Source organism: Dicentrarchus labrax, unplaced genomic scaffold (assembly GCF_905237075.1).
Source record: "Dicentrarchus labrax unplaced genomic scaffold, dlabrax2021, whole genome shotgun sequence".
Taxonomy (NCBI): Eukaryota; Metazoa; Chordata; class Actinopteri; family Moronidae; genus Dicentrarchus; species Dicentrarchus labrax.
In genome coordinates this window covers 8,280,543-8,307,830 of record NW_026136705.1, presented here as the reverse complement: position 1 = coordinate 8,307,830, position 27,288 = coordinate 8,280,543, and the positions used below count along the sequence as shown (strand labels likewise).

The 27,288-nt window shown below is 42.6% G+C and overlaps 1 protein-coding gene across 5 annotated transcripts; it reads right to left on the bottom strand.

Annotated features, from left to right (window-relative positions):
* Window positions 1-27,288, bottom strand: mark4a (MAP/microtubule affinity-regulating kinase 4a). 5 transcript variants are annotated; one of them, XM_051401532.1, is made up of 18 exons: window positions 26,630-27,288; window positions 23,902-24,099; window positions 23,020-23,073; window positions 18,482-18,530; window positions 18,061-18,126; window positions 15,412-15,482; window positions 15,263-15,319; window positions 14,520-14,756; window positions 11,989-12,108; window positions 11,802-11,901; window positions 11,529-11,638; window positions 10,048-10,234; window positions 9,182-9,393; window positions 8,019-8,122; window positions 6,693-6,977; window positions 4,744-4,826; window positions 3,983-4,070; window positions 1-3,906 (listed from the first exon to the last, which is right to left on the bottom strand). In XM_051401532.1, the coding sequence occupies exons 1-18, from the start codon at window positions 26,681-26,683 to the stop codon at window positions 3,570-3,572; spliced, it is 2,412 nt and encodes an 803-aa protein (XP_051257492.1). In that variant the 5' UTR covers window positions 26,684-27,288; the 3' UTR covers window positions 1-3,569. The 5 variants fall into 5 exon arrangements, with proteins under 5 accessions (XP_051257492.1, XP_051257488.1, XP_051257489.1 ...); XM_051401530.1 differs by having other exon boundaries at window positions 3,739-3,906; window positions 4,026-4,070; window positions 9,182-9,408; window positions 26,630-27,286; XM_051401531.1 differs by having other exon boundaries at window positions 3,739-3,906; window positions 4,026-4,070; window positions 26,630-27,286.

The following is a 27,288-nucleotide window of genomic DNA, read 5'->3' as shown; positions in this document are numbered from 1 at the left end:
CAACATCAGTGAATTTTATTAATCTTCAGCTCCGTGTTCTCCTTATATACCACAACCACTCAATCTCAGTTTACAGTTTGTTTCTGAGGGGAGGAATTAAACAGTAGAGCAGTGTAAAATTACTCATACAGGTCAAACTGTGTGCGTTCTTCAGTCTCTTTTGCATATAACATCAACTGCTTCCAAAATTTGCTTTGAAATAACAGTGCATGTTAAATACTGAGCCCCCTATGGGTCCTAATACTGTACCATCCACCATCTAAACCTGACCAGTGACACACTGTCTCTGAGCAGATATACACGTGCTAAATCAACACTCGGGTCAACAAAACTCTTTTTAAGAATTTTTCACAGTAGATTCCACCTTAAGACAATGTTCATCCATCTTATACTAAGAGTGAGTTGTTTTACACAAGTTATTTGCTTTTTAGCCCCTTTCACTTATAATTTCCACTGAAATGCTTCGCAAACAACCTGATTTATTCATGTTTGCAATCAGGAGACAGTGACATAACGTTTCTATGGCTTGAATGCAACCCAGGGCTTTCAACATGTCAGGGCATTATTGGGATCAGTGTAAATTCAAGTTAAAATAGAACCAAACTGCACAATTTATTTCCAACCTAAGTGTCCACGTTGGATCTAAAATGGTTTTCTTCATTTTCTTACACATTGTACGTTCTGGTACATTTCATAGCATATCTAAATACTTCTAAGAACTCAGAAGCCAAGGTTGAGTGAAGTCACTGTATTCCACCCAAGCCTTCCTGTTTATTTTGGTGAAAGGGGGAGAATCTGGTGCTACATTTAGCACCATTTCTTTGTATCAATTCATGTCTAAAAACGATCGTGTCTGCATTTCACAAAGCTTCCGATTCTAGGTGTGTATCATGTTTTATTTTTTCCCCCCTAAAACCCAAACTCTGAAGTCATGCAGGATTGCAGGTTGGTTTTGTTCCCCATTGTCACTGACAGAATCTGCTTTAAACTAGAATTACTTCCCTTGCTCTAGCTATAAATAAACCTTGAGCTCTAAGATATATACTATATTCATATATTTTATATACAGCCATCAACTGACTGATATAAATCCTGTTTTTTTTTTAAATGATATTATTCTAAAAAATAAATAAAGTACCTGTGCAAATATCCACAAATTGAAGTGTTTCACATTTAAGACATTGGCGCCCTCCAGTGGCTAGTTCTGGGTATAACCTATACAGGTACACTGGAAGGAGCTGATTCAAGTCAAAGCAAAGTGCATTGAGGTCTATATTACCTAATGCTAATATACACCACAATGAGAAACGTCCAGGGAGAGGACAAGGACAGACTCCTGGCGTCCATATTGGTGTCTGTTTCTCACCCAGGAGGAGGATTACAGGTCAACACCAGTCTCCCCCATTGGGCTCCATGAAACAGCACACACCAAACAGGACTGAGAAGATGTCATACATGGGTCTACAATGTGAAAGTGTGGATGATGGCTGAGTGTTCCCCTGCAAGAAAACAGGGTCCCAAACAAAGAGCCGAGGAAAGCCAAACGCTCATTGTAACGATAGAAAAAAGTTGGTGGTACGTACGAAGGTGGTGGACAGCTAAGGTTGGCATCCCTGATAAAAGTAGGGAGTCTGGGAGTTTATGATGGGTGGGAGAGGAAATGGGGGTGGCGATAGGGGGGAGTGTTTTGGGTCACCATGAGCAAAGCCACAACTGAGAGATAGTATTAACAGTAAATCAGCAGCCAAACAACATGATCTCTGTAGCCTACGTAAATATCACAGTACGTTATTCACTAAAAACAGGGAGGGAGAATAGAAAGCTTTCTCAGGTTTTTCTCTCTCTTTTTTTTTAATACATTAAATATGTACTGTATGAAGGCGCTGGGGGTTGTTCACTTTAAAGGCAACTGGACTAACAAAAAGAAAACACTGTGCACACTGCCTTCATCGTGCCTTTCCAGATTCAGAATACTCCTCCCTGACCCCTGCAGCCCACAGTCATCAATAATGGACAGACCAGTTTATAGACTGTGCCACCAAAAGGAGAGGGTGGACGTTTGGAGTGTGTGTAAAAGTGAGTGTGTAATCTGAGAGGTTTTGCTGCTGGGCTGATCTGCTTTTGGTGTTTCCCATCAACATGCTGAGATGATGGCTGAGATCACATGGCACAGAATAGAACCAAAGAATTGCATTGCACTGAAAATAAAACCAGACTTTTAACAGTATCTCACTTTGTGGCGGGACAACTGACAGATTTCAAGGGCAAGGTTTGCATGGCGAATCGCATTTGTTGCTCACGCTAGCTCGAAAGATTTAACAGTTGAAGGGCTTTGAGATGGAGAGATATTCTGGAGTGTGTGTATCTGCTGTCACGTCTTCAGTACAATGCTTTTGAAGGAAGGTAAAGAGATGAAACAGGGCGGGAGGTTGGAAAATCCAAATGCTTTGAACGAGTGTTACTGACGATGACCAGTGCCGATGGACAGAGAATCCAGCCAACCAGAGAGCAGCATGAAGTCTTTACAGACCTCATTCTTTTAGAGCCAGCATAGATAAAGTATTCAATGACAATGGTATGAAAGTTATATAACCTTATAATATTTAACCAAATCAGCTGTATTGATTTCATTTTGATCAACACTGCACCAAAATGTTCTTGTCTTCTTATAAGCGAAAAGAATTCTGCTAACCAAGGGGTCTCAAAAAACATTATCTACGTTTTAATTTATGCTAGTCCTATGCAGAGAAACCAATGTGATTGAGAGACTGTGCTAGTATAGATGGAAGATGTCACTGGCTTTTTGTATTCCAGGTCGGCCTCTGATTGGCTGCTTCAAAGGCCTGTCAACCCTGCTCCCACTGACCTTAATCCAGTGCAGTCGTCACTGCTGTATGTACACGAGTCAAAGCAATGCAACCCTCTGTGGGTGCTTATCAGATTCCTCTGTCAGACCATCTCCACGTTTGTGCCTGTTATTGTCCCCAGGTGATAAAAAGTCGCAGTTAATCACCAGTAAGGAAAAGAAATGAACGGTGTGCGTAAAGGTGACATATAAAAGAACAATTTTAAAAAAAGGACTGGCTGGTTAATGACGTCCAATACACAAGAGATGATTTTTCTGTGGTGGTGAAAGTGACAGTGGGGAAAAACAATGATCAGAGCAATAAATAACAAAATAAAGAGTCATTATGGCTAGAGTAGCAATAAAAAATATTCAACTAGATTCCGTCTTATCCAGGTCCAGTGGGTGCAGTTGCTCAGTGAAGAAGTTGGCTGAGCTGGGTGGGGTGATTGGGTGGAGGGGGGTGCTTCAGTCTGTGTGACTTTACGGGTCAGGTGTGTTTATCTGTGTGTGTGTGTGCGTGTGTGTGTGCAGGGGGGGTAAGTCATGAAAGAGACAGAAGGAGAAGTCTTTTCTCTCGGGTCCAGCCCCTCACCCCTTCTCTGCTATTTTTTTTTGTCAATTATTTCCACCCCCCCTCCCTTTTGCGTACACAGACACACACACATCAACACTCACTCACTCACCCAAAAACACACACTGGTTAAGCAAACACACCCTCCGTTCAAAGTTCAAGGTCCTTAGAGATTTGGGTGGCAATGTCACGAAAAGCTAGTGGTGCCCCCCAGAGTCGCGTGTAGCGCACCCCGTTAGAAGTCTCGGAGGTGCCTGTGGAAAGATGGCACACCTCGGCCTCGAAAGCCACGCGGCCCCCTGCCACGCCGTGGGTGCAGGAGAGCAGAAAGGGGCCGGCATGGTGGACCTGGCAGCCACATCCGAGCGCCGCCTCCCGCAGAGCCAGTACCACCTCCGCAGGGTCCCGCCGCCCACCACCTCTCAGATCCCAGCCACGTCCGACGGCCCGGGGCTCGGACGCTTTTTGATACCCAGGTAGATGGCAACTAGAGAGGGAGGGAAAAATCAGGAAAAAATGTCACCACTGGCCACCTAGTCTCATAACTGAAAATAGAAAGGAACATCATTTTTTTACTGTTGATGGAGCTGGAACACGTGCACTGACCTTGTGACCGCAAATCTCCTGATTCCCTCAGATTCATTTGTGACCCTGTAGGACAAACAAGTAGGGTAAGGTAAAGTAATCCTCTGGAGCACAACGACCAACCCACAACTCTCAGATGAGATGGATGGATGGATATCATACAGTGAGACCAAGCAAGCATCAACAACAAGCAGCACATGACGTGCAGAACAATATGTCTTTACCTTACAGGAAGGCAAAAAAGTCAATTTGTATAGCATGCATGTATAAACGCAGTCGACTTTTAAGTCACTATTGTTCATAGCATTCCCATCCATTCTTCCCAAGAACGCATGGAATAAACATTTAATGACTTTGAATTAACCCATTAACCACAAATACAAAATGAAAACATAAAACATTGATTGTAAGGGTAGATTTATGTAAAAAAAAAAAAAAAAAATCTGACTAGTAGTTAAATCTACTCTACTCTGTCTCTACTGACAATAACACTGATCCTGAAACTGAAATTTAAAAACAACTATCAAATGAAATCTTCTTGATTGCAACCATGCTTGAAACCAAGTGTATGGGACCTTGACAGTATGAAGATGATGAACAAGTCATGCAGACAAGCAATAATTCATAGATAGAGGTATAAAAGAGTCAGGCAGGCATTCACTGACTTCCCGCATGAGCAGGCAGACAGATGGGGGCAGCACAGGCAGACAAGAAAGAAGCGAGAGACATGGGAACTTACTAACTGTTTTTGATCCTTGTGGAAGAGTACAACCCGAGACTGATTTGTTTGAGCCCTGGCGCTTGGATGGGTCAAGGTTGACCCTGATGCCATGACAGGGGAAAGCACAACAAGATAAAGATGGAGAAAAAGAGGGAATATGGGGGTAAGAGCAGGGGGTGGGGGTGGGGGGTAAGAGAGAATATAATTGAATCACAGGAGAGCAAGTGGTGGAAAAGAGCGCAGCGCGGGAGCTGATTGGCAAGGATAAAGCTGAGGTTTGATAAGATTAGACATGTGTGATTATGACGACTGGGAGGGAGAGGGGAGCAGAGGATAATCCAGGGCCACAGAAGGGCTTGCCAAAAGGCCTCGGTGAATAAAATGTTCCGATAAGCATAGATCCATACCCAAGCTGTGCTCAAGCTGTAAGGAAGGACTTTCAACGATACATGGTTTCATATCATACATTTGATTTTCTTGGTTTGATTCAACGTGAATCTTGTCTTTCGTAGACATTTTACATTTGAGATGCTCCTCAGGACAAACGTAAACTCACTGAAACAGCAGAACAAGCCTGACATCCTAAATTAAGGCCCTTGTTCTTTGTTCCCCACGACCATATTAAAACATATGAGAACAAGAAACAAAGTAAAAGTGATGCTAAGTGGAGACTGGTAGGAAGGATTGTAACAACTGATAATGTAACAATAGCTTTAGAAACAAAGATTTTGCCTAAATGACACAAAACCCCAAACAAAATAAACGTAAACATCACAAATAGTGAAAAAGTAGCTATAATACAAACAAACTTTGTATATACTGCAGTTAAAGGACTAGTGTGACATTTTGGAAAATACACTTATTTCAGGTGAGGTATTTTTAGGTGAGAAGATCAATGCCACTCTCATGTCAGTGTGCAGAATATGAAGCTATAGCTGGTACAGAAGAGACTAGCTTATCTTAGCTTAGTCCAAAGATTGGAAACAGCTAGCCTAGCTCTCTCCAAAGTTAAATAACACACCTACAAGCGACACGAAATATTTACCACAACATTTAACAAGTACAAAAAGGCAACATGTAAAAACATTAATTAGTGAACTTTAGAGGTGCTAGTAAGCTTATTCCCCTCTTTTTTCCAGGCTAGCTCTTTCTCCATGCCTCCTGTCTTTTTACTCCAGGCTGTATTATATATTTAATGCACAGACATGAATTTGGCTTGTCTAAGTTTAGTATAAAATGATTAATATTGCCCAGGTTGTGTAATTATACATACAGTATTAACTAAAAAACTTCTAATTCCAGCCATGACATTGTCAGAGATCGGCAGTTAAATTAATAATATGAATCGTTTTTTGAAACACACTCATTCACTTTCTATAGCTGTAAGTACGATATGATGCCTCTCTCCTCTCTGTATGCCAATTATGAAGCTACAGCCAAGAGACTATTTGTTATTAGCTAAGCTAAGTTTAGCATAAAGACTGGACATAGAGGAACAGCTAGCCTTGCTCTGACTGAATATATTTTGTTTAATCCGTACAAAAACGTTCCTTGCTGAGCTTTAGAGGTGCTGGCAGGCAGAACAATTTAAACAGGCTAGCTGTTTCCCCCTGCTTCCTGTCTTTATGCTACACTAAGCTAACTGTCTCATGGCTGTTGCTTTATGTTTAATGGAGGGGTATCAATCTGCTCATTGAACTCTCAGACAAAAAGCAAATAAGTGTATTTCCCACAATGTTTAACTATTCCTTTTAATCGTTTCATCATATTTACAATACATTCAACACTGATTACATTATCAATTACTCAAGGGTTTCAGATTAAGACATTAAAATACTCCTGTATAAAGATTAACAGGAGTAACTTCCAGTCTAAGAGAGGACTGCGTTTTGGTCTCTCAACAACTATACAGCAACAAAACCTGGTGTTTTTCTTCTCTGTCTATGCGACATGTGGCGTGCATCTACCTGCGAGTGAGTTTCGAGGTCAGCTTGGTGAAGAGGTTGGAGGTGGCCCGGGTGCGGGCGTGTGGCAGAGGACTGGCGTCATGGTGGGACAAGGTGGGTGAAGTGGGCGGGGCTGAGTACACCGGGGGCCCACGGTCCCTCAGCTGTCCCCCGTGAAAGGTGCTGCGGATTGTGGAGCCGCGGGTCAGGCGGCATCTGTCTGAAGAGGAAGAAGAGGAGGCAGCTCCGGCCCCAGCGATGCTCAGCGTGGAGGGAGACGCTGCAGGCATGCGGTGGCCCAGGGAGCTACAGCGAGGACGAAGAAGTGATTGTGTCTTAAGTTAGTCCAGCCATCAGATCTTTTTGGTTTCCCTAAATGTATATACATTGTTTAGATAATCCAATTTTTAACCTTTTGCTTCTAAAATGTCATTGGAGCAAAAAGCTGGACTTATTTTGGTTTAAAGCTCTTACACACATGACCTCTATTGGCATCAGCAACCAAATCTAGTATAGTTCTGCTTAACTATATTAGTTGCCGGTACTTTACAGCCAACAAGGTGGAAGAAATATAGTTTTGTCAGATTTTGGAGATTTGGGCATGTTCTTAGTAGAACTGTAGCAACTGAGCCGGCAAGCTTCCAAGACACAAAATGTACTGGGAAGTTCTATTTCAGACTTTCACACATCCTCCTAACAACAGAACAGCTGAAGGTGACAACTGCTACCTCTTTCGCCAGGTTTTATGAGGATGTCCAATCAGAGTAGATGGTAAATGTATTGACCAAGAAAGTTCTCCTCTTGCTCAGCCAGCATTAGCCGATACAGAAGCCTGTTCTGCTATGTGATCCTCGCCGGTATGTGTATGTGTGTGTGTTGCTGTTGTATGTAAAAGGTAATATAGCTACGTGTGAAAAAGAAATGGTCAGATACAATTAATTTGTTGGCAACGTTGTTTAATTTACCCAGCTGCTATCTTACTCAGAGCTGTAGTGGCCCAGAGTGGTAGTGGGCGTCTGCGTCAGAAGTCGCATGCAATGCATGCTGGTACATGTAGGCACAGCCAGCACATTTCTGCGAGCAGGAGAAGTCTGCTTTCACGATCAATATAGCAACACGCACTGAGGAATTTATTGCTTCAATTGACTACATTTAACATCAACACTGATTGCACATCCTCATAAAAAGTGGCAAGATTTCCCTTCAAGTAAATACAAAATGGCTGCAGCATCCATCTTGCACCTACCTTTTAAAGTTAATGTATGGCTGCTGGTACTTGCTTTAACTGCCATTTAAAGATCTGTGCTGACAAATACGAACATTACAACCTCCAACATAAAGTGGTACCTGTTGTCTTTGCCGTTCTGCAGAAGAGAATGTCTGTCAGCGCCCGAGCGGTCTGTGCACACATATGTATTCCGGCGTGTCATAGCGCTTCCAGGGATGTTATTCTACAGAGAGAGGAATGAGGTAAGAGGCAGATATTACTGTCAAGCGTCACTTTGATATACAGTAGAACCAAACCCACTGTACGTTGTTACAGTGCTCAGCATTCACAAAGACAAAAGGGTGTAACAAAAAGCTACTATCTGTAAATGGGTGAAGCTATACCAGAAGTTGTTAGAAACTGCCTAGACTCAGTTTACGTGTTAAATTATTTTCTACTGCCATTTATACTCCTTGTGTATATCATCTTCTATTTTAACTCCACCTCCCAAAAAAGTCAGTTTAAGCTGAGTCTAAATAAATAAAAAAAATAGGTTTTAACAGTGGGCAAATACAGACTGTCAGAACTGCATGATTCTGCTCAGGGAGGAATGTAAAGTTGGCCTGAATTAGAAACCTTTTGGCCACAATTTAATTATTACTATTTTTATTTAATAGTCTAGATCAGTGGTTCCCAACCTTTTTACTTAAGGGACCCCCTTTCTATCATTCAATAAACTGACGACCCCTGACATATATGACAGAGACAGAGATGAGTTTTCCTGATATTTTTATACAATTCTTTGTCTATATTATATGTTCTTATCATTTCTAACAAGATCTTGTGTTCAGATCTTCTTCAACTTTAGATCTTATATAATGTATACTTTAAAAAAGTAATTTTACTAAGTTTTCTTCCCAGAAATGGATGAAATAGTGAGATACAAGTCTACTGTGTATATTTTTTAAGTTTTTTTTTACAACCCTTAAAATCAAGAAGGCCTCAAGACCCCCTGTGAAGCTTTGGCGACCCCTAGTGGGGATCCTTAACCCTAGGTGGGGAACCACTGCCTTATAACATGTTAAGAATAGAGGGTAAAAACAGTATTACATAATAATTCAACAGCATAAATGTCATGAAAATAAATCCATAAATATATTATTTAAAAGTGATTTGATCGTTGTTGATGTTCAGCTTAGGAACCCCGGTGGCAAAACCCTGGGCCCCTTTAGTCTAATGCCTCTAGAACATCACTTGAGATTTACAGTCTCCTCCCAACCTGAGGGGGAAACCTGTCATTTACCGTGGTGGCAGTCATATCTTTGCGGCGGTCTGGGATCTCAGACTTGTTGGGGTTGTTGGCACTGCTGACCATTGGGCTGGAGGGGGGGAGGCTATGGCTCCCCATCACGCTGCAACTGGCCTTACGTGAAGGCATCCGTCCCTCCCGCAGCTCCCGGTCGCCCGTGCTGGTCGGGCTCCGTTTGGGGTGCATGACGGGCATGGAGGGCCCGCCTTTGTTGTGGAGGACAGCAGAGCACAGACACACAGAGACTCATATAAGGAATATTCTGTAGATAAGGCAGGGTATGCAATGTATATTCAGTACAGCTAGTCACAGCCATATGAAAAACCAAAACAATAAGCTAAATAAGTTCTTCTCTCAGATATGAGACTCGAGCTGAGGTCAACAGTGCATGTTACCACGTTTTCTTGTTAGTTTAAACTCCATATTGCACTTTTTCACTTGTTAAGTTATAATGTCTCTCTTCATCATCGTTATGGCTGTTGTCGTCATTGTCATCGTTGTTGTTACAATCGTCATTGTTGCTATTGTTATTGCTGTGCATCCTTCTTTCTGTCTGTCTTACTCTCTTTACCCCCTCCCCTCTCTCACCCTGACTCTCTCTGTAACCCCTACCAGTCGATTCATATGGCTGCCCAACTAGAGCAGGGCTCTGCTCGAGGTTTCTGCCTCTCAAAAGGAAGTTTTTCCTTGCCGTGTGCTTGCTCATGGTGGGAACTGTTGGGTCTCTGTAAAATATTTTGTAAATATTAAGAAATACTGTCTAGACCTGCTTTATTTCAAAAGTGTCTGGAACTGAGAGGAAAACGTGAAGTTTTAACAGCATGCATAGCTCAGATAGAGATGTTAGAGAAGAGACTCACAGAAGTCGCTGTGTCGCCGCTGCCTGTGGTAAGTGGAGGCACTGCGCTGGGTCTTGCTATGTGAAGAAGAGGTGGAGGAGGAAGAGGAGCCAGTGGCTGATGAGTGCTTGTTGGTTCCGTTGGTGATGGGGCTGGGTCGTACCCTCGCCAGGGACAGGCTACTGGCTGTGCGAGCCTCACTGCCCTCCTATAATGTTCCAGTGATATTGGATAGAAAGGTGTCAAAAAGTGTGACCGAATTTGACGTCTGTAAAGTTGAGTATTACAGCGAGAAGGAAGGATGGGTAATTGAATATACCAGGTGGTTTTGGTCTCTCCCAGAAACACAGTTTTGAATGATAATTGCGATAAGAGGGGTTGGGTATCGACCCTCAATACTTTCTGAGCACTGATTGAGATGTGACGGTTAAGAGAAGTTAAAATTAGAATCACCACTTAATAACATTACTTGTGGGGACTGAAAAGAGATTAAATCACTTTAGAAATCATTTTACTAACCTGCTCCCAAAATTATATAACAGAGGGGCATTACCAAATCGTATGCAGAAAAAGTCCCTGACTGATATGACAAAGCTTACAATTAGGAGATACTGTAATATTCATCAAGGGTGTCTTTGGGGTTAAGGGAAGTCAGTGCACAAATTTAAAATGAGTTAGGGTAACAGTTGATTCAAATGTGTGAAGATGGTGTGATGTTTTTCTATTTTATTGATGTAGATAGACAATGTAATTTAATAGACAAACATTTTGTCGTCATAGGGGATTGCAGCAGCTAATACAAAAGAACAGAGCTGTAGATATAGAAAGAAAGAGTGGACATATATACTGTATTCCAGATATTCTGATTTAAAACATGACTTTGCAAATTTGTTTGTTTTAAAGGCGGAGATATAGTGGGAAATTAACATTTTTAGATTTAGTAATCAACGCATTAATTTGGTGATTCAGTGTTTAAGATGAGAGGAAGTCAGATCAGAATCCAACTCAGAGTTACACCAGGACCATTGTGCTGAGGCAGGCTTTATATATATATATATATATGACATATGATTAACACTTGCTTTTTAACCTTGTGTTTGTCATGTTCATTTCTAAGAATGTGCACAACCAACAGTCCAAATGGATGCAGGGTATGCGAGGCAGCCATCATGTGCATGTGAACAAAAGCGTGTATATCTCCAGTCTAAGGCAACATTGATCACATGCATTCAAAAAGTTTGGTTTCTTTTGTTAGAATAAAAAGGGTTTTGGAGAAAAATATTATATTTTGTAAGGTATAAAAAAGTACTATATTTGGAAAAATGGAATGTATGGAAAAATAATTAGAATAATTAGATTATTAAAGTAATACCCAGCCCAGCATGCACAAATAGTGATCATGGAAAAGGTCAGTCTTCATTCATTGCCAGTTGTTCTGGTTAGTATGTTAGTTAGATACCTAGTATGCATAAATAAATATTGTGTAGAACTATATAACTCACATCGCCTTTGCGGCCTAGCAGTAAGTAGGTGGCGGTGACCTCATTGTACTTCTGATTGAGCAGAGAGTCCTTGATTTCCTCTGGAGTGAAACCCATCCCGACCATCACCTCTGAGGAACACAAACAACCAAATACGAAAGGTAAGAAAGGAGATTCATAACATCTTGCATCTTGGCTACACTGACCAGGGTTGTAATGGACACTCTCAGCTAGAACAGCAGGCAGGCCAACAGCCAAGCTGCAGCTGCAGTAATAGTGGCCCAGCTGACTCACCAATGCGAGCTGGATCACTGTAGTCTTCAACAGGTTCTATATGGGGCTTCAGATCGTCCCCTTCATACCCTGTATTTATCCATTTGTCCTTCATGACTTGCTGCAGAAACAGAGGCACAGAAAAGCTTCAGTCCTGTTCGAATTTCACATTAGGTTAAGTTACGCCTTAAGCGCTGCATGTTCTTACTTCTAGGGTGCAGCGTTTGGAGGGGTTGAGCACCAGGAATCGGCGAAGGATCCCCTCACAGTCTGTGGACATATAGAAGGGGACGCGGTACTTTCCTCTCAGCACGCGCTCCCTCAGCTCCTGTTGACCAGATACATCACGTTACACATACAGCACAGGGGCTACGATTGGATATATTGCAATGCTGTAAGCAAAGCAATGTATTGTTTTTTGTTTTGTTTTTCTGGAAAACTGTCATAAATAGTGTACCACCATATGCAGGAAATCTGAGTAAAAACGGTTACATTTATGACACTACTATCTATCTTGAGGGTTTAAACAAAACAATCGATTACGGTTTCAATCAATACAATATCACAAAAAATATATATTACGATATGATATTTTTCAAGCTAATTATGAGATATGAACTTTTCACATTTGTGGCACCCCCTAGAGTTGAAGCACACATGAGTAATTGCCAATTTTTTATATTTTGATAAATATTAATTGGCTTCTAAAACGGAAACGGGGTTTAGGGACGGTTGGACCAGCAGTTAGGGAGGAGATGTCAAAAATAAAAACAAACGAGAATCCAAACCGGGGGTGTGAACCCTGCAGTTACACGTGTCTTAACCACTCGGATGCTGGACATCCCTACTTTATTTGCCTTTAATGCTAGTTTTGAAATAAACATGGTCGGAAAAAGAGAAGAAGCTACTTCTGCAGCCATTATGTCAGCACTATGCATCAAGGCACATTAAAGTAAATTCTGACTTCCCCCTCATAACCACTTCGTTCACTTTGGTTTATGTTTAAGTTTTAATTACAACTTATCCAACACTGCATAAAAGCTTTTCATACTGAAGTCCTCTGATGAGACCAGTCTGTAATAGTGTCTGTCACATAAGAACTTAAATCCCCAGGTTCCTCACTGCAGGCGGTATGCTGGGGTGCAGTTAGATATGAGAGGGGTTAAATACACATTTGTCTCCACCCTCTGGTACAGCTCTAGGGGGCAATTCATTGCCATCTGCTGGATTTTGGATAAAAATACTATTTTTAGTTGTTTTTTTTAGCAGCAGTTCTACTACAGGGTACGATAACATTACAGCACAAAGGGAAGGCACATAATCACTACACTATTTATTAGTTGGGATACGTAGTTGGAACAGAAATTAAATGGCCAATGCACATGTGTTATACAACTAAGGAGATTCAAATGGAAAAAAGTATATGTAGTACGATGCACAATGATGCAAAATGGCACGAAAAGGATGAAACGGTGTACTCCTCCCTTATGTCAGTGATTTTCATCAGGACAAACTGTCGACTGCTCCACAAGTGCACACAGTGACCAGTTTTTCTGATCATAACTGATTTTGACATGTTATACATTACCAAATTCATGAATGGCTTTAGTTTCACTGCTATGGTTCACTCTCACAGCTGTCATAAACATCACAGGCAGCTGCTTTCAGTGAAAAGGCTGTGATAAACCCACTGTACACTGCCTGCTCCGCACTAAACAGCAGACAACAGTTAGAGATTAGCTCTCAAATATCAATATTGGCCTCAAAAATCCAGTATCCGTTGGACTATAGCATCTATTTTAACCACAATTCATGACGACTTTTGATAGGAATACTGTTTTCTTTAAAGAGTCAAGCAGTAATTTAAAGGAAAATAAGAATTCAGGTGAACTATAAAGTAAATAAACACTATAAAGCAACCGATATGAACAAAAAAGATTCTTTCCAGAGGAGAGGATCACTGGAAAAAGAAGAAGAAGGAAGACTGAGAGAAACACAAAGGTCCTGGACCACATTCAAAACCTGGCTGCCACATCTACAAGTCACACACTGGGTCATGAGTTCGCCACTGCATTCCTGGCTTTGACTCAGACTTTATCAAACTACCTCAAAGGGGAGAAAGGGCAGCCTTTGGGGCAGTTCTGTAAAATTCTACCATCAACTGTTACTGTAAACCAGGGCTCTACTTGCTGGTACAATGTTTTAGCACTACAAGAAAGCGCGATACTTCTGAAAATATTTCCATTACTAACATGATACAAACAGCAGTTTCTATAAGTTTTTATTTATTTATTTCATTTTGTATCATTTTTGTAATTTTCAGTCAGTCATTTTGGCGTTTGCGTGCACCTTTGACCTTTGCCATTATTTTGTGCCAAACAAAATACATTTCAAATAATAAAATAAAATTGTTTTTATATTAATTGTATATGAAAGTGTACTTGAAATTGAAATCATATTTTTGACATCATTTCGCAGGCCAGATTTAAGATTACACTTGAAGCAAAGTTCTGCAGATGTACACAAGAGGAATGCAAGAAAATTGGGAATACTGAAAAGAAAAATAACATTTATCACAAACTTTTAAGAACTGCACTGCATCCCTTAGTGTACTTAATCAGATGGTTGTTGTGAACTATGTGTTTCAATATATGTAAACCCATTACTGTTACCATAAACCCCTGAGGACAACTCCTGCCTCTGAGTGTACCCAGACAGACCCTCCCCCCATCCACTTGCCTTCAGGTTCTGGCCATCAAAGGGCAGCGAGCCGCTGACCAGCGTGTAGAGGATGACTCCGAGACTCCAGACATCCACCTCAGGCCCATCATATTTCTTGCCCTGGAAAAGCTCGGGGGCAGCGTAGGGCGGTGAGCCACAGAACGTGTCCAGCTTGTTGCCCAGCGTGAACTCATTGCTGAAGCCGAAGTCGGCAATCTTGATGTTGGCGTCGGCGTCCAGCAGAAGGTTCTCCGCCTGAGTCATGCATACGTTGATGCAGGAGAGGGGGAGGCAGGGATGGACAGCGGGGGGTTGGATGGTGAGGGGGGAGCGGTCGAGAAAATAGTCAGATTGGGGGAGGAAAAAGAGGAGAAAAAAAGAGCGTGAATGAGAGACAGATGGGGAGGGGGGTGGTGCTTGCGTGTTGTCCATAAACACAGATACTGGACATGACTCATACTGTATAAATGTCACTGTGTGTATTGAGGAATGTAATAATCTATTAGAACAGGAGCAGGCTCTGGCTGCCTCCTACCCTTCCCAGCTTGGTAAAAAAAAAAACAGCCTCTCCACTCATCAGCGCTTTACTGTGTGATTAAGATGTTAAAGGGCCCTTTTCACAGACACAGATTAAGACTAGTCCCAGATTATAACTTTCTGTTCAGTGTAATCTGTCAGTGAAAGAAATGTCCCAGTCTTGGACTAGCCTTAATCCACCATCTCTGAAAGCGGTCCAAAAAACAACTTCTGAGCTTCCTCACCTTCAGATCTCTGTGGACAATGTTCTTCGTGTGGCAGTAGTGGACAGCAGAGACAATCTGTGAACACGAGGAGACAGATAAAGCTTTAGTACTGGCAATTAAATGTGATGATTGGCACAACGCTGGCATCGAGGGGAGTGTGCTCGTACCTGTCGAAATTTGGCTCTGGCTTCAACCTCCTTCATTCTCCCATGAGACACGAGGTAGTCAAACACTTCACCTGTGAGTGTGGAAGCAGGAACCGATCAGTCAGGTTGTAAAGCCAGAAGCATTATAGCCATCTTATTATTTGATTATATAGTGCTGATAGACACAATCAATCCAGTTATTAATATTTATAAGGTTCAAGTGCTGTCAAGGTGTCAACTTTATTGTACTACTTGTAGCCACATGAAACCTTAAAGGAACAATTTAACATTTTGGGAAATACACACACAATTTGCTTTCTCGCCGAGAGTAAGGGGAAATTCCATAACACATGTTTGAGTAGCTGCTAGATTTTGGATCTTTTGTGAACTGTTGTTGGATATTAGGGATGGTAAGATTCACCGTTCTGCATCTTTGTTCAAAATTGCCCCATTACAAAATGTGTGCATCGAATACAATTTGGGAGGAATTCTGCATTGTTTCACAAATCTTTGCATCAGTAAAAAGCTATTTATTCACTGTAAAACTTCAATTAATAGCCCATGCTTTTATTTGCTTCAATCACTGAACTCAACCTATATATATGTATATAAGGATAGATATTACATTTTGGTCTTCATGCGTCCAGGCACCACTACAACTGGTCTTTTTTTCCCAACTTAATAATGGGTTTGAAAGAAAGCCACATTCGAAACTGTGTCTGTGACATTCTCCAAGGTCACAGTGAGCAAACGATACGTTTAGGGACAGAACACAGAAAAAAAAGAGATTGGTGACAAGAAACAGACGCAAATAGAAGCATAAAAGAGACTAATCGAGGCCAAAACAAAAGGCGAGCAGCATTAGATGCAATGTGCTGGCATTACTCCTGAAATTGTGTTTAAAGTCAGTTTAAACAGCACCATTACTGCACAGAGACTGCTCAGTTATTTATGTTGTGGTTCCATACTCTATTAAGTTTGAATGTATAAGCGTACCACACCTATTAGGGGAGAGTCCACAGTCATCTCATGGTCCCACTATCATCTGTTTTGGTATGCTAAAGAGTTAAAGAGAGCAAAGCGCTCCAAAACATCACTCAATTTCATTTTAAACACTATATTTTTGTTTGAAGAGTGAAATAATTCACTTGCGTCCACTTCATTTTGACTTGTTTGAATAAATATCTCCAGTATGTGATGTCAAGGACACAGGTTCGCGCTCTTTTTTTGACAATACAGGACAGCACTTGGTCACAATTATTCATACATCACATAATTTACTGGAAGGCCTAGTATTGACACATTTAACCCAGGCTTTATTCCTCCTTTGTGCTGGCTATATCCCTATAATATACACATACATCCCCTAGAACAGTGGTTTCCAACCTTTTTCCTAAAGGGACTCTTTTTCTATCACTCCATAAACTGACAACCCGTCAGTAAGTGACATATTTAATGGATATTTCATATATGCATCAATGCATAACAATAATAATACAGAACAAATGATAAACTGTACAAATAACCCAAACAGTGAACGCAGTAATTGTAGAAAGTTTGCGTAAAATGGGGATTGAATTTGGCAGATTATTTCCTGCGAATATGAGATTTTTTCTTTTTCATACAATTCTCTGACTGTATTGTGTATTTTGTTTCATTTCTTCATTTCATGTCATTCAAACTTAATTCAGTGTTTCCTAATACAGTCCTTGCGACCCCTGAAAAGCTTTGCCCTAGAACCAGGGACTTGCTTTGCCCAGGGGACACTTTTGCAAAATAGCAAGAGGCCAGGGGCCAGTTAATAAACCAACATTAACGATATTTATCAGATCAATAAATATTCAGATCGTTGATGGGACAGAATAAGACGACTTCAAAGTCGCAATCTTCTATTTTCTCGTGTTGCTACCAGGCAGAAACGCTGCACTGCAGCTAGCATGTTTTGACTTGTGATGGTGCCAGATATTAGCATACAACAATTGTCATTTGGCAAATTAAACGCAGTGGTTTAGGACTGGTATGAGGTGGCAAAAAAAAGGCAAACTCATCCATCCATTTTTCATTAAATTGCCTGTTTTCCTTGTCAGTCCTTTAACATGTGCTGTCCTCCAGAAATCAAGTGTCACCATTTCTGTGCAAATCTCTGATAACTAACTAGCTAACTACCAAAGCAACAGCCAAGGGACATTATTGAACATTTACTCATTGGTACTCCCAGTGTGAATTAATTTATTTTCATTGCGAATTAGAAAATTTGTCAGTGGGCCACCCGGCACCCTATCTGGCCTTCATTTCAGTATTACTGCTCTAGAATAATCAGTTTCTTGGCAAAAAAGCAAGTATGTCTCCAAATGTTGAACAATTTCTTTAAATTGTACTTCAGGAGGATATATGAAGGAGATCAACCCTCCAATGTACCAGTGTTTTGTAGTTTCACCTTCAGCCACTGTGTTTTACCATGCATCAAAACTGTAAAATGATCTCGATACTGATCACATACACACACACACACACACACACACACACACACACACACACACACACACACACGCACACACACACACAAGGATTTCCTGTTGGACCTGAATTTAAAACATGAAGTTCCAATACAATCTGCAACCTCCTGCACCACTTGCACTTTTTCCTGGACGTGGTGGCTGATGTACTCACCCCCACTGGCGTACTCCATGATTAGGTAAAGGGTCTTATCAGTCTCAATCACCTCGAACAGCTGCACTGTAGCCCAAAACAGAAGCAGATTAAAATCAAATATATATCAACAAATCCTGCTCATATTATGAATAATATAGCGCAGCAGTCTGCCCGTCTGCCTTAATACCAAGGAACCCGCTGCTAATGCTGTGGGGGGTTTTGATCCATATGGCATTTCAGCTTTAGAAAATCCAACCTCGTGACCTCTATATGCAAGTCTGCAACGTCGCTTGCCACAGTTCGGTCAATGAATGCTCTAAAGCTTATTCAAAGCATTATTCTTCCGTCTGATCACACACAGAAGCAAAACACACACGCATGGACGCACACTCAACACACACAAACATAAAGCCCATTGAGATGTATGCATGTGCCTTACCTATGTTAGGGTGATTTAAGCCTTTCATTATTCGTACCTCCCGAAAGAGCTGGGAAGAAGAAACAAAATTTTAATGTATTGATAATACTACACATAAATAAATCTGTGCTTTAAAGTGTAGCAATGATGGCATCATGTTCACTGAAAGAAATACATTTAGATTCAAAAGAACCATGGTTGTTCTTGGGAGCTGAGGTTAGGGTTCTCAGCATTTTTGGGTCTGTGACGCATACTGCATGTGTCTGTATATCCCAGAATTCACACAGTTGCTGTCAGGCTGTCATGTGAAAATAAGTACAGTATACTTTTGCATTTTCTTTTCAGGCCTCTGATTTTAAGCTTGTTAATTTTAACAGCTTAGGCTAAAAACTTTAATCTCCTGATTCCATTATTTCCACAGTTCTGCCTGACAAACAAAAGAACTGAATCTCAGATGTGGATCATCACCAAAATCTTCACCATCAAATTTTTGAGGCGAAAAACCTCCTTGAACTTGATAGTTTAAGTTGAGACTAATGTCTCTTTATTTCAAGTAAGCTGATCGAGCCTTTGTATTGGTTAGAAATTTAATTTGGTTTTCTAAATGCAAAACATAGTATTAGATATGACATGGAAGAAGAATTTCACTAGCAGTACAGAATCTGAGCTTCCCTCTAAATGATTTACTATACGGCGAATACTCTACCCATATATCTCTCCTTTTACAAGGTTCCAACTTGTACTGGGTCACTTCAACAATCACTATTTGTGCTCAGTATTTTTTTGGAGTTAAACAGGTAGATTAACATGGGACCCTTCCAGGACGCATGGGAACCCTGTACAAGTTTAAAAATGAATCTCATCTCCAAGCTACATTAACAGTAACTACTAGCATAACACTTCTGGATCTCTGGCCGGACTGTTCAACGTTTAATTGCATTATGGGTAATGTAGGTGCCAGGTTTTGACAATAAAACAAAAACTGTTCATTGTGAGCCTGACAACATTCAAGTCCATTCAGGACAACATTTGCATATTCATAGATTCTGGAAGTTTTAATGAGGTAGAAGGTGGAGATGACTTTTTAAAGATTTTAATATGGAAATTTTACTTTTTTGCGGAACAAACCAGGCAGACTATTTGTGTATAAATATGTCTTCATACATATCTGGAGGGGATCTTTAAACAAGTGCAATGCTTAATATGTGGAGTACTCTTTTGAGACACTACTTCATTGGTGAAGGTAGTGTAAAGGCTACATTAAATGGCTTCCTGCTTGGCTGTTTATCATATAGTCTTTGTAGCACAGTAATGTGCAATCAATTCTGCTGTTGAAATCAAACTAGAACCCCCTTAGAGACTGGCGTTGGACCAGTACAAGCAGACAATTTTATACTTTTGTCCTAAAAATAATTCGGTCTCTGATAGTCATCCAAATGAGAATTTTGCGAGGGTGACAACAACCGACACAAACCTCCTCGCCATTAAAAACAACAACAACAAATGGCCCACACACAAATGTGATGGATCTGCAGCCAAAAATGGACCAACTTCTACTCCGAGCACTCCTCACTGCGTGTGATACATCGACTCCGGGGGATATATTTGTACACTTTGTCAGAGCAGAGCAGGGGATTACATTTGAGCCAGCTCCCCTGGTTTCACGTATATAACAGAACACTCCCTCAACAAAAGGCCGTCGCTGAACACCAGTGACTTTCCTCCACATTGTCAACTCCGTCCGGAAAAAATAGGAAAATAAAAAGATTGTGCGATAAGCTTTTCTATCCTCTTTTCTCAATCCTCCCCCTCTTCTATTTTCCGACGTGTCTCCCTCCATTCCCTCCTCCTCCTTCATTCAATTCCTCCAGCAGTCTTCTCCTCTAGCAGTGCCCCCAACGTCACTGTTGCCATAGCGACCCAGGTATTAAGACCGGGCCTCTTTCCCAGCTTCTCCAGCTGTGCTAGAGGGAATCTTGGGATACGTAGTCTCATTTTATCTGGGCTTCCCGTTAATTCCCTGCTCGTCGTGGCAGGGCCGAGCGGTCAGTTCCATCGAAACAACAAACAATCCCCCGGCAACATGTTTCGACCCCGGTCGTCATTAATGACCGCAGATGGACAGAAATCCTATGATGAAGCTGACAGGGATGGACTCCTGGCTTTAATTACAAATCCAGCTGGTGGAAACAAATTGCATTAAAATGTAAGTTGTGTCACATATTTTAGGTGTCCTCCAACATCAGAGAGGCCAGAATAAAATCCTCCTCCTGTAATCTGCCATTTCCTCGTGAAGGAAATCCTTCTTCACGGATATTGAGGTTTAAATTTTCTCATCTGTGATTTCACTTTCCTCTTCCTTCCTTCCTTCCTTCCTTCCTTCCTTCCTTCCTCCCCCTCTTTCACCCACCCCCCTGTACAATACATCTCCCTCATTCCTTCTCCCCTCTACATACATTACCGTCCAGATTATGCTAATATGGACTCTTTCATGTCTTCAGTTCTGAGGATTTTCTCTAGCCCACGGGTATGTAAAGAAGCCCCGCTATCATCACCGGCCAATTGTAGAGCATTCTCTCCAATCAGTGGCCAATCCTTTGCCTCTCTGCTCAATCCTGTCCTAAATGTTGCACCATTGTCTCTCACAGCAGCCGGTCCAGGTCCAAGAAAAGCAGCAGGCATGAATATGGTATAACACGCAAGTTGGGCTTACAGTTCCTGTAAAGCATTCAATATTTTAGCCAGGTGAGGTACAGAAAATCCATTTTCTGTCATGACACAAGCACCAGAAATATGATGAGTCAAAGTATCAGGATTACAGAAAGCCAGTGATCAAAAGGGCAACGAATGGTTATGGGAAAATAAAACAATGAGAAGTAAAGCCTTGATAATACAGCAACAACCCAAGGTCACAGCTATGGGTGATGGGTAAATACACAGATTGAGGAAAAGATTATTAACAAAAAAAGAAACCAAATATAATCAAAAGGATTTTTTTTGTTAAACGCCATTTAGTATGTGCAAATCTTCTTGGACATTTTATGTTGTTACCAGTGACCCACAACATTTCAAGTAGGATGTTTGACATGACTATGGTGGTCCCAGGGCACCCTGATAGCTCGCCTGGTAGAGCTGCTGCCCCATGTACCAAGGCTGAGTTCTTGCTGCAGCAGCAATGGGTTTGACTCCGACCTGTGGCCCTTTGCTGTGTGTAATCCCCTCTCTCTCTACCCCCTTTCCTGTTACGGTGAACAATACCTTCAGCTGTCCTATCCAATAACGGAAAAAGCCCCACTATAAAAAAACGACGGTCCCTGTTCGAGCAATGATCTCACAAGGATTCACATAATTCTGCATCTCTTGTGAAGAAACACTGGTCTTGCTAATGTATGTAGCCAGGCATGCAGACATCTTCCAGTCAAACTAAATCGCACACACACATATAAAGAACAATTATTTCATCCCTGATTTGGTCCTTCTGCTCTGTTCGCTTCTTGCCCACAGGCAGAGGAGCTTGTGCAGGCCGAGGGAGGTATAAAGAGATGAGAGAGGGAGGGAGGGGCGGGCTAAATGAGGGAGACACTTTGGCCTATATGTGCATATAAGCAGCATTCTGGACAAATATGGGTTGATTAAAATGGCTGTCCGCATCTTTTGACTCTCTTCCAGATACTTATTTACCTGACTGTGCGAGATCCAGCTGCATGACAGGGCAGAAAAGCGCTTCATTGGTGTGGTTGGGGGGATAAGATGGAGATATGTGAGCATGTGATAAACACACGATCCAACGGCCTTCATGTCAGCCATGTTGTGTCTAGATATCTACCAGTCCAGGTCTCCTCCTCCAGATGTCTACCATTGTGTGGATGTACCACGCTGAGGTTGCCCTTGATAGCTGGCAAAAGTGTCCACTGCTCAGCCTCTGACCTTCATGCACAACAAACCTCGAGTGTCCACCATTCAGTCTCAGCACCCAACGTGCTGACCAGCAGGAAAACAGGAAGCCAGCGACATGTATACCTGAGCCTTTCTAAAGACACCTCTCACATCAATGAAATGGCCACCAGGCTCTCTTTGTTATCCGCAGCAACGTGTGTTCAGGGGAGACAAATTAAGAACACACACACAGACAAAAAAAAGGACGGGTTGGGTGACCGCAGTTCCCGAGATGACTCACCCCCCCTCTCAGGGCAGTGATTAGCCCAGAGAGAGACGAGAGATGATCTCTGGAGCAGAGGTCTCCTCTCGCTCCCATCCAGTCCCTAGCACCTGCCAAACAGCATCACATCCCACGCGGCCTCTCTCCATCAGCTGCTCTCTCGTTCCTGCCCCCTCTGAGGAGGAAACAGCTGAGGATAAACCTGAACCTCTCCGAGTCCCCGACGGCATATCGGCATTTTGTTGAATTATATCAATGTGACCAAGTCATCCACATTTCTGATGCCTGGCTGCAGCTTACGCGGGCAGATAGTGTGAGAGAGTGTAGCATGTGTCTGCTTTTGTACCTGAGGACATACCCCTCAATGAACAATCCATCAGTGTAAAGAGGGAAAACTCACCTTTTGTAGGCTGGTTGGGTTCAACTGAGTTTTGTCAATGATTTTTATTGCAACCTGGAAGAGACATCAAGCATGTTTTTGATGAGGAAAAGAAAACACACCACCATTAGAGCTTGCTTTTGCTTATAACCTCCATACATGATGCTAAATATACAATACTATTTATGTTTGTGTTCAATCCAGTCATCTATAATGCTTTTATGACTAATAAATCATGTGCTAAAGCTTTATAGATCAGTCATAAGTCAGAATAGAAATTTGGGTTGCCAGGTTGTAAAAGCTCTCTTTTCCCAGGGTTCATCCTTTGGTAATCCATTAAGAAGACAGTAAGTGGTCATACTGTCCAATCAGTCAAATAACCTGGCATCCCAAAAGTTGCTCCTAATGGTTTCGAACTGATCTCTAGCGCTTTATTAAATGACTTATTAAACATTTAAGAAGCAATAAGTTACAACATATAAACATTTTATTAAGTGTACCTTCTCATTGCAGTCATTTAGTATTCAGTGTTTAAATTGAAGTCTTTCTTAACTGAACAACTGATTGAAATCATAACCTCGATTCCCTAAAGACGTCATGATGTCTTGACAGAATAGAAGTCAATCTACTACTTGTTATTTGTCCCATAGAAATGTGTTGAACAAGGAAAAGTATATTAGAGGAGATTCAATTAGAGGGTAAAATGAGAGAATAAGATCTACTTCCTTAAAAAATATGTTGAAAAAATATGATGTTGCAGACCCAATACTGGACCAAATCAAACCTTGAGGATGCAGCAACATCAGCTTAACCATTACCTTCCCTCACCGTGCAAACATCATCTACTCATCCATCTCCTTTCTCCCTCCTCCCACCCAGGACCTCTGCTGCCCTGTGTCTCACCTCCTTGCCCGTCAGGATGTGGCGGGCCAGCTTGACCTTGGCGAAGTTCCCCTTGCCGATGGTCTTGAGCAGACGGTAGTTGCCAATGTGCGGCTGCTCGTCAGAGCAGGAGGCAATGGAGTTCCTGCACCGGGCGCCCAGCGAGCGGCTGGACTGGCTGGTGGCCTTGTCTGAGCGACTGGCCCCCAGCGACACATGCTGGAAGAAAAGGAAGGGGTTAACTCACTGTGCCAGTACCAATATCACACAGAGCAGCAGCAGACTGCCAGAGGACCTCCAGGGCTGCCTGTACCCATGATGGTCTCCAGAAGCAAAACAATATGAGTTAGTCCTTTCTGTCTCTGCAAGCTGGTCATGAACTCTGCTCACCAAAGAATATGGAGACAATATGCTGTTTTTAGGCAGCAATTAGGCTGTTTCAAGGCAAAGGTCCAGGGAACTCCCTGTCTCGCTGTGTCATCGCTCACACTAAGTATCTGCTGTGGTCACTGATGATGCACAGGTAAATATGCTTACAATAAGCAGCCCAGCTTTACTGAATATATAATCTATTGATAGACTGAGAAAGTGACAAACCTGTGCCACATTACCAGAATCCTTCCACCAGATGTTTGTTTCATAAACACAAAAAGGAGCGATGCTGAGCTGAGCTGCATGTGAATACATGCCCTTCATTTCTGGGTTAACAGCTGCTGTCCAGCACATGAACACTTGAACATATTGTTTCCATTTTGGGTTCAGTATCGTCTTCTTCAGAGGTCTGCTGCTTGCTGGAATATGTCTTCATGGAATATGGCAGAGGGCAAAGGTAATACCCTGCAATCTGCGGTAGCCCTGAAGCTTTTACAGTGCTGCTGCTGCTACCGCTGCTGCATGTCACCACCTTGATTCTGGACCCCAGCGCTTCAGAGCATTGTTGTGCAGTGATGATAGAGTCCAATGCTTGAGTCACAGATAATGTTCAGCCAGGAAGCAGAGCAGAAGAGAAAGGGAGGACAACAATGTGCATTTGCACAAACAAAGCTGGATGTATTTACAGTATGAAGCAGCGTCTTGTCATGTGACAAACCAAGCAAAGATAGAGAGGAGGAAAGACAGAGAATAGATGGTGGGGGGAGGGGAGGGGAGGATACCAGGAGATTCGGAAACCAGGGTATCTGACAGAAAAGAAATAGAAAGAGGAATATAAGAGGAAAGAGTAAAAAAGGGAGCAGATGCCGGCACAGTGGTCCCTGGCCAGTCCCAGGCCCTGAGGCATCACACTTCCATCCCCCCAGCATGTCATCTTGCTTTCAGCTTCACACACACACACACACACACACACACACACAAACCACGCAGCCTTAAACCCCACCTTCAAACACTCCCTCCTTCCCATGCTTCCCATTCCTGTTCTCACGCCCCACCTAGAGCAGATCTGGACCCCTAATCTCTACAATCTAAACCCCGACAAGACCAGTCCCATCCAACGGCACCGGAGGCGGACACTGGAGTTACACCAACCCGCTGGCTGTAAGGGTACAACGTAGAAGCCAACCTCACCTGTGCCAATGTGGCAACACAACAGTTCACCCGGTCAATTCACTCGTCTGTCATCATGGCTTAATTGACGTGGGTGATGACAGCAGATCCAGGTCCATTCTGACGGAAGGAACGGATCTGCATTCATAATCAATCAGGCACCTCGTAAACTCACACACTTTATCCACACACACACACACACACACACACACACATCTACTGGCTTAACCATCCCTCTGTGCTGAAAGCTCTGCTAACAAACAGATGGGGGTGGGGGGTAGGGGGGAACTCTTGCCAGAAGTGTTTAGGGCAGAGAAATGACATAATGCAACATCAATCAGTCATGTCACCATTTTGATATACATGATAGATAGATAGATAGATAGATAGATAGATAGATAGATACATAGATAGATAGATAGATAGATAGATAGATAGATAGATAGATAGATGGAATCAATACACATGCACACCCTGCTTTATTCTGCCTGTCTCACATGAATAAATCCCCTTTGCCTCTGTCTCTCCAGCAGCAGGCCGCTACTGTGCTCCACTGTGCTGAATGTATGGCGCTGTCTGACACCCACTGGCTCTGGGGCTGGGCGCTTTGTAGGCTGCGCAGCAATGGACTGCACATCATTCTACGCAGTAATCCCCCTCGTTTCATACGAACAACCCAGATATTCTCGATACATTTGTTTTGGCCTTCTGTGCTCTCGTCCCACCCATCCAATTTCTGGGGAATACACGCACACAGGCGCGCACACGCATATAGGCAGCAGCAGCAGCGGCAGCAGCAGCAAGGAGTATAATGTGACATCACTATCTCTCCACAGCCTTATAATAAGAGGTGACGGCTGGTTTTCAGGCTTTCTGCGCATATCCGCTGAGTGTTATCGTATGCGGATGGACTCATTCCGGGCTGTTTGCCTGCCATCAGCTCTTTCCCTGCGCAGACACTCAAGGTTAGCCCATTTTGAAAGAGCCTGTTCTGCTAAAATATCCTTCCAATATCACCTCTAGAGTCCTTTAACCTAATGAGGAAAAAAATAGCAGCATACACCCCCCCATCCACACTGTGAACAAACCCACGGAGCGCCAAAGGCCACAAATATGAAATCTTTTTTTTCTTTTCTTTTTTGAAGGGATGCACGATTTATCTTGTGCATGCACACAAACAGAGGCTACGGGCTGTAATTGCACTTACATGGTCTCCAGTACTCCTGTCGTTTCCAGACGGTAATGCAGATCGAGAAGACATGTTGTTTTCTTTCTCCTTTTTCCCTGAGTGAGATTCACGGTGCGTTTGCGCGGATGATATTCACAGGCTCCACACACAGAACAACATCCGCAGATGCGACCCACCGTCCCAAATCAATCTGCCTCTTCTCCAGCCGGCCGAGCCGCGGTCGAGAGGAGACCTCTGCCTATCATGGCACCAATGGATATCAGGAGGGGGGGCTGTCCTCAAACAAGCTGCATTCTCCACCATGCACTTTGCAAGAAACACGGCCGATCAACGATGCAGCGAATGCAATGCAATGCAAATCCCGGGCATCGAATAAGTGCTAAAATGCGGTGATGTTTGGCCGGAGCCCAGCGTCTCTGTGGCGACTCTCCACCCCCTGCCTCATTTCGCCATACAAAACAAACACGGCTCCTTCTGGATGTGTGTCATCTCCGTTTGTCATAATACCGACCGATGGAAGCTTTCACGTTAACCCCGCGGCGCCAGTGCAACCCGCTCCCCTTGCAGCCGCTCGCAGAAACACACAGCTTACGGTGCAGCGGGGAAAAAGGCCGAAATGTTCAGAAATCGGTATTCCCGGTCGGGGAGATGCGCACCACCATCAGGCCGGCAAGAAT

Coding starts and splice junctions, on each gene's coding strand:
- mark4a (XM_051401532.1), bottom strand. CDS start 26,683: ATGTCTTCTCGATCTGCATTACCGTCTGGAAACGACAGGAGTACTGGA. Junction 4,827..6,692: donor ACCTCGAAACTCACTCGCAG/GTAGATGCACGC, acceptor TCATGGCATCAG/GGTCAACCTTGACCCATCCA. Junction 4,071..4,743: donor ACAAGGATCAAAAACAGTTA/GTAAGTTCCCAT, acceptor TTTGTCCTACAG/GGTCACAAATGAATCTGAGG.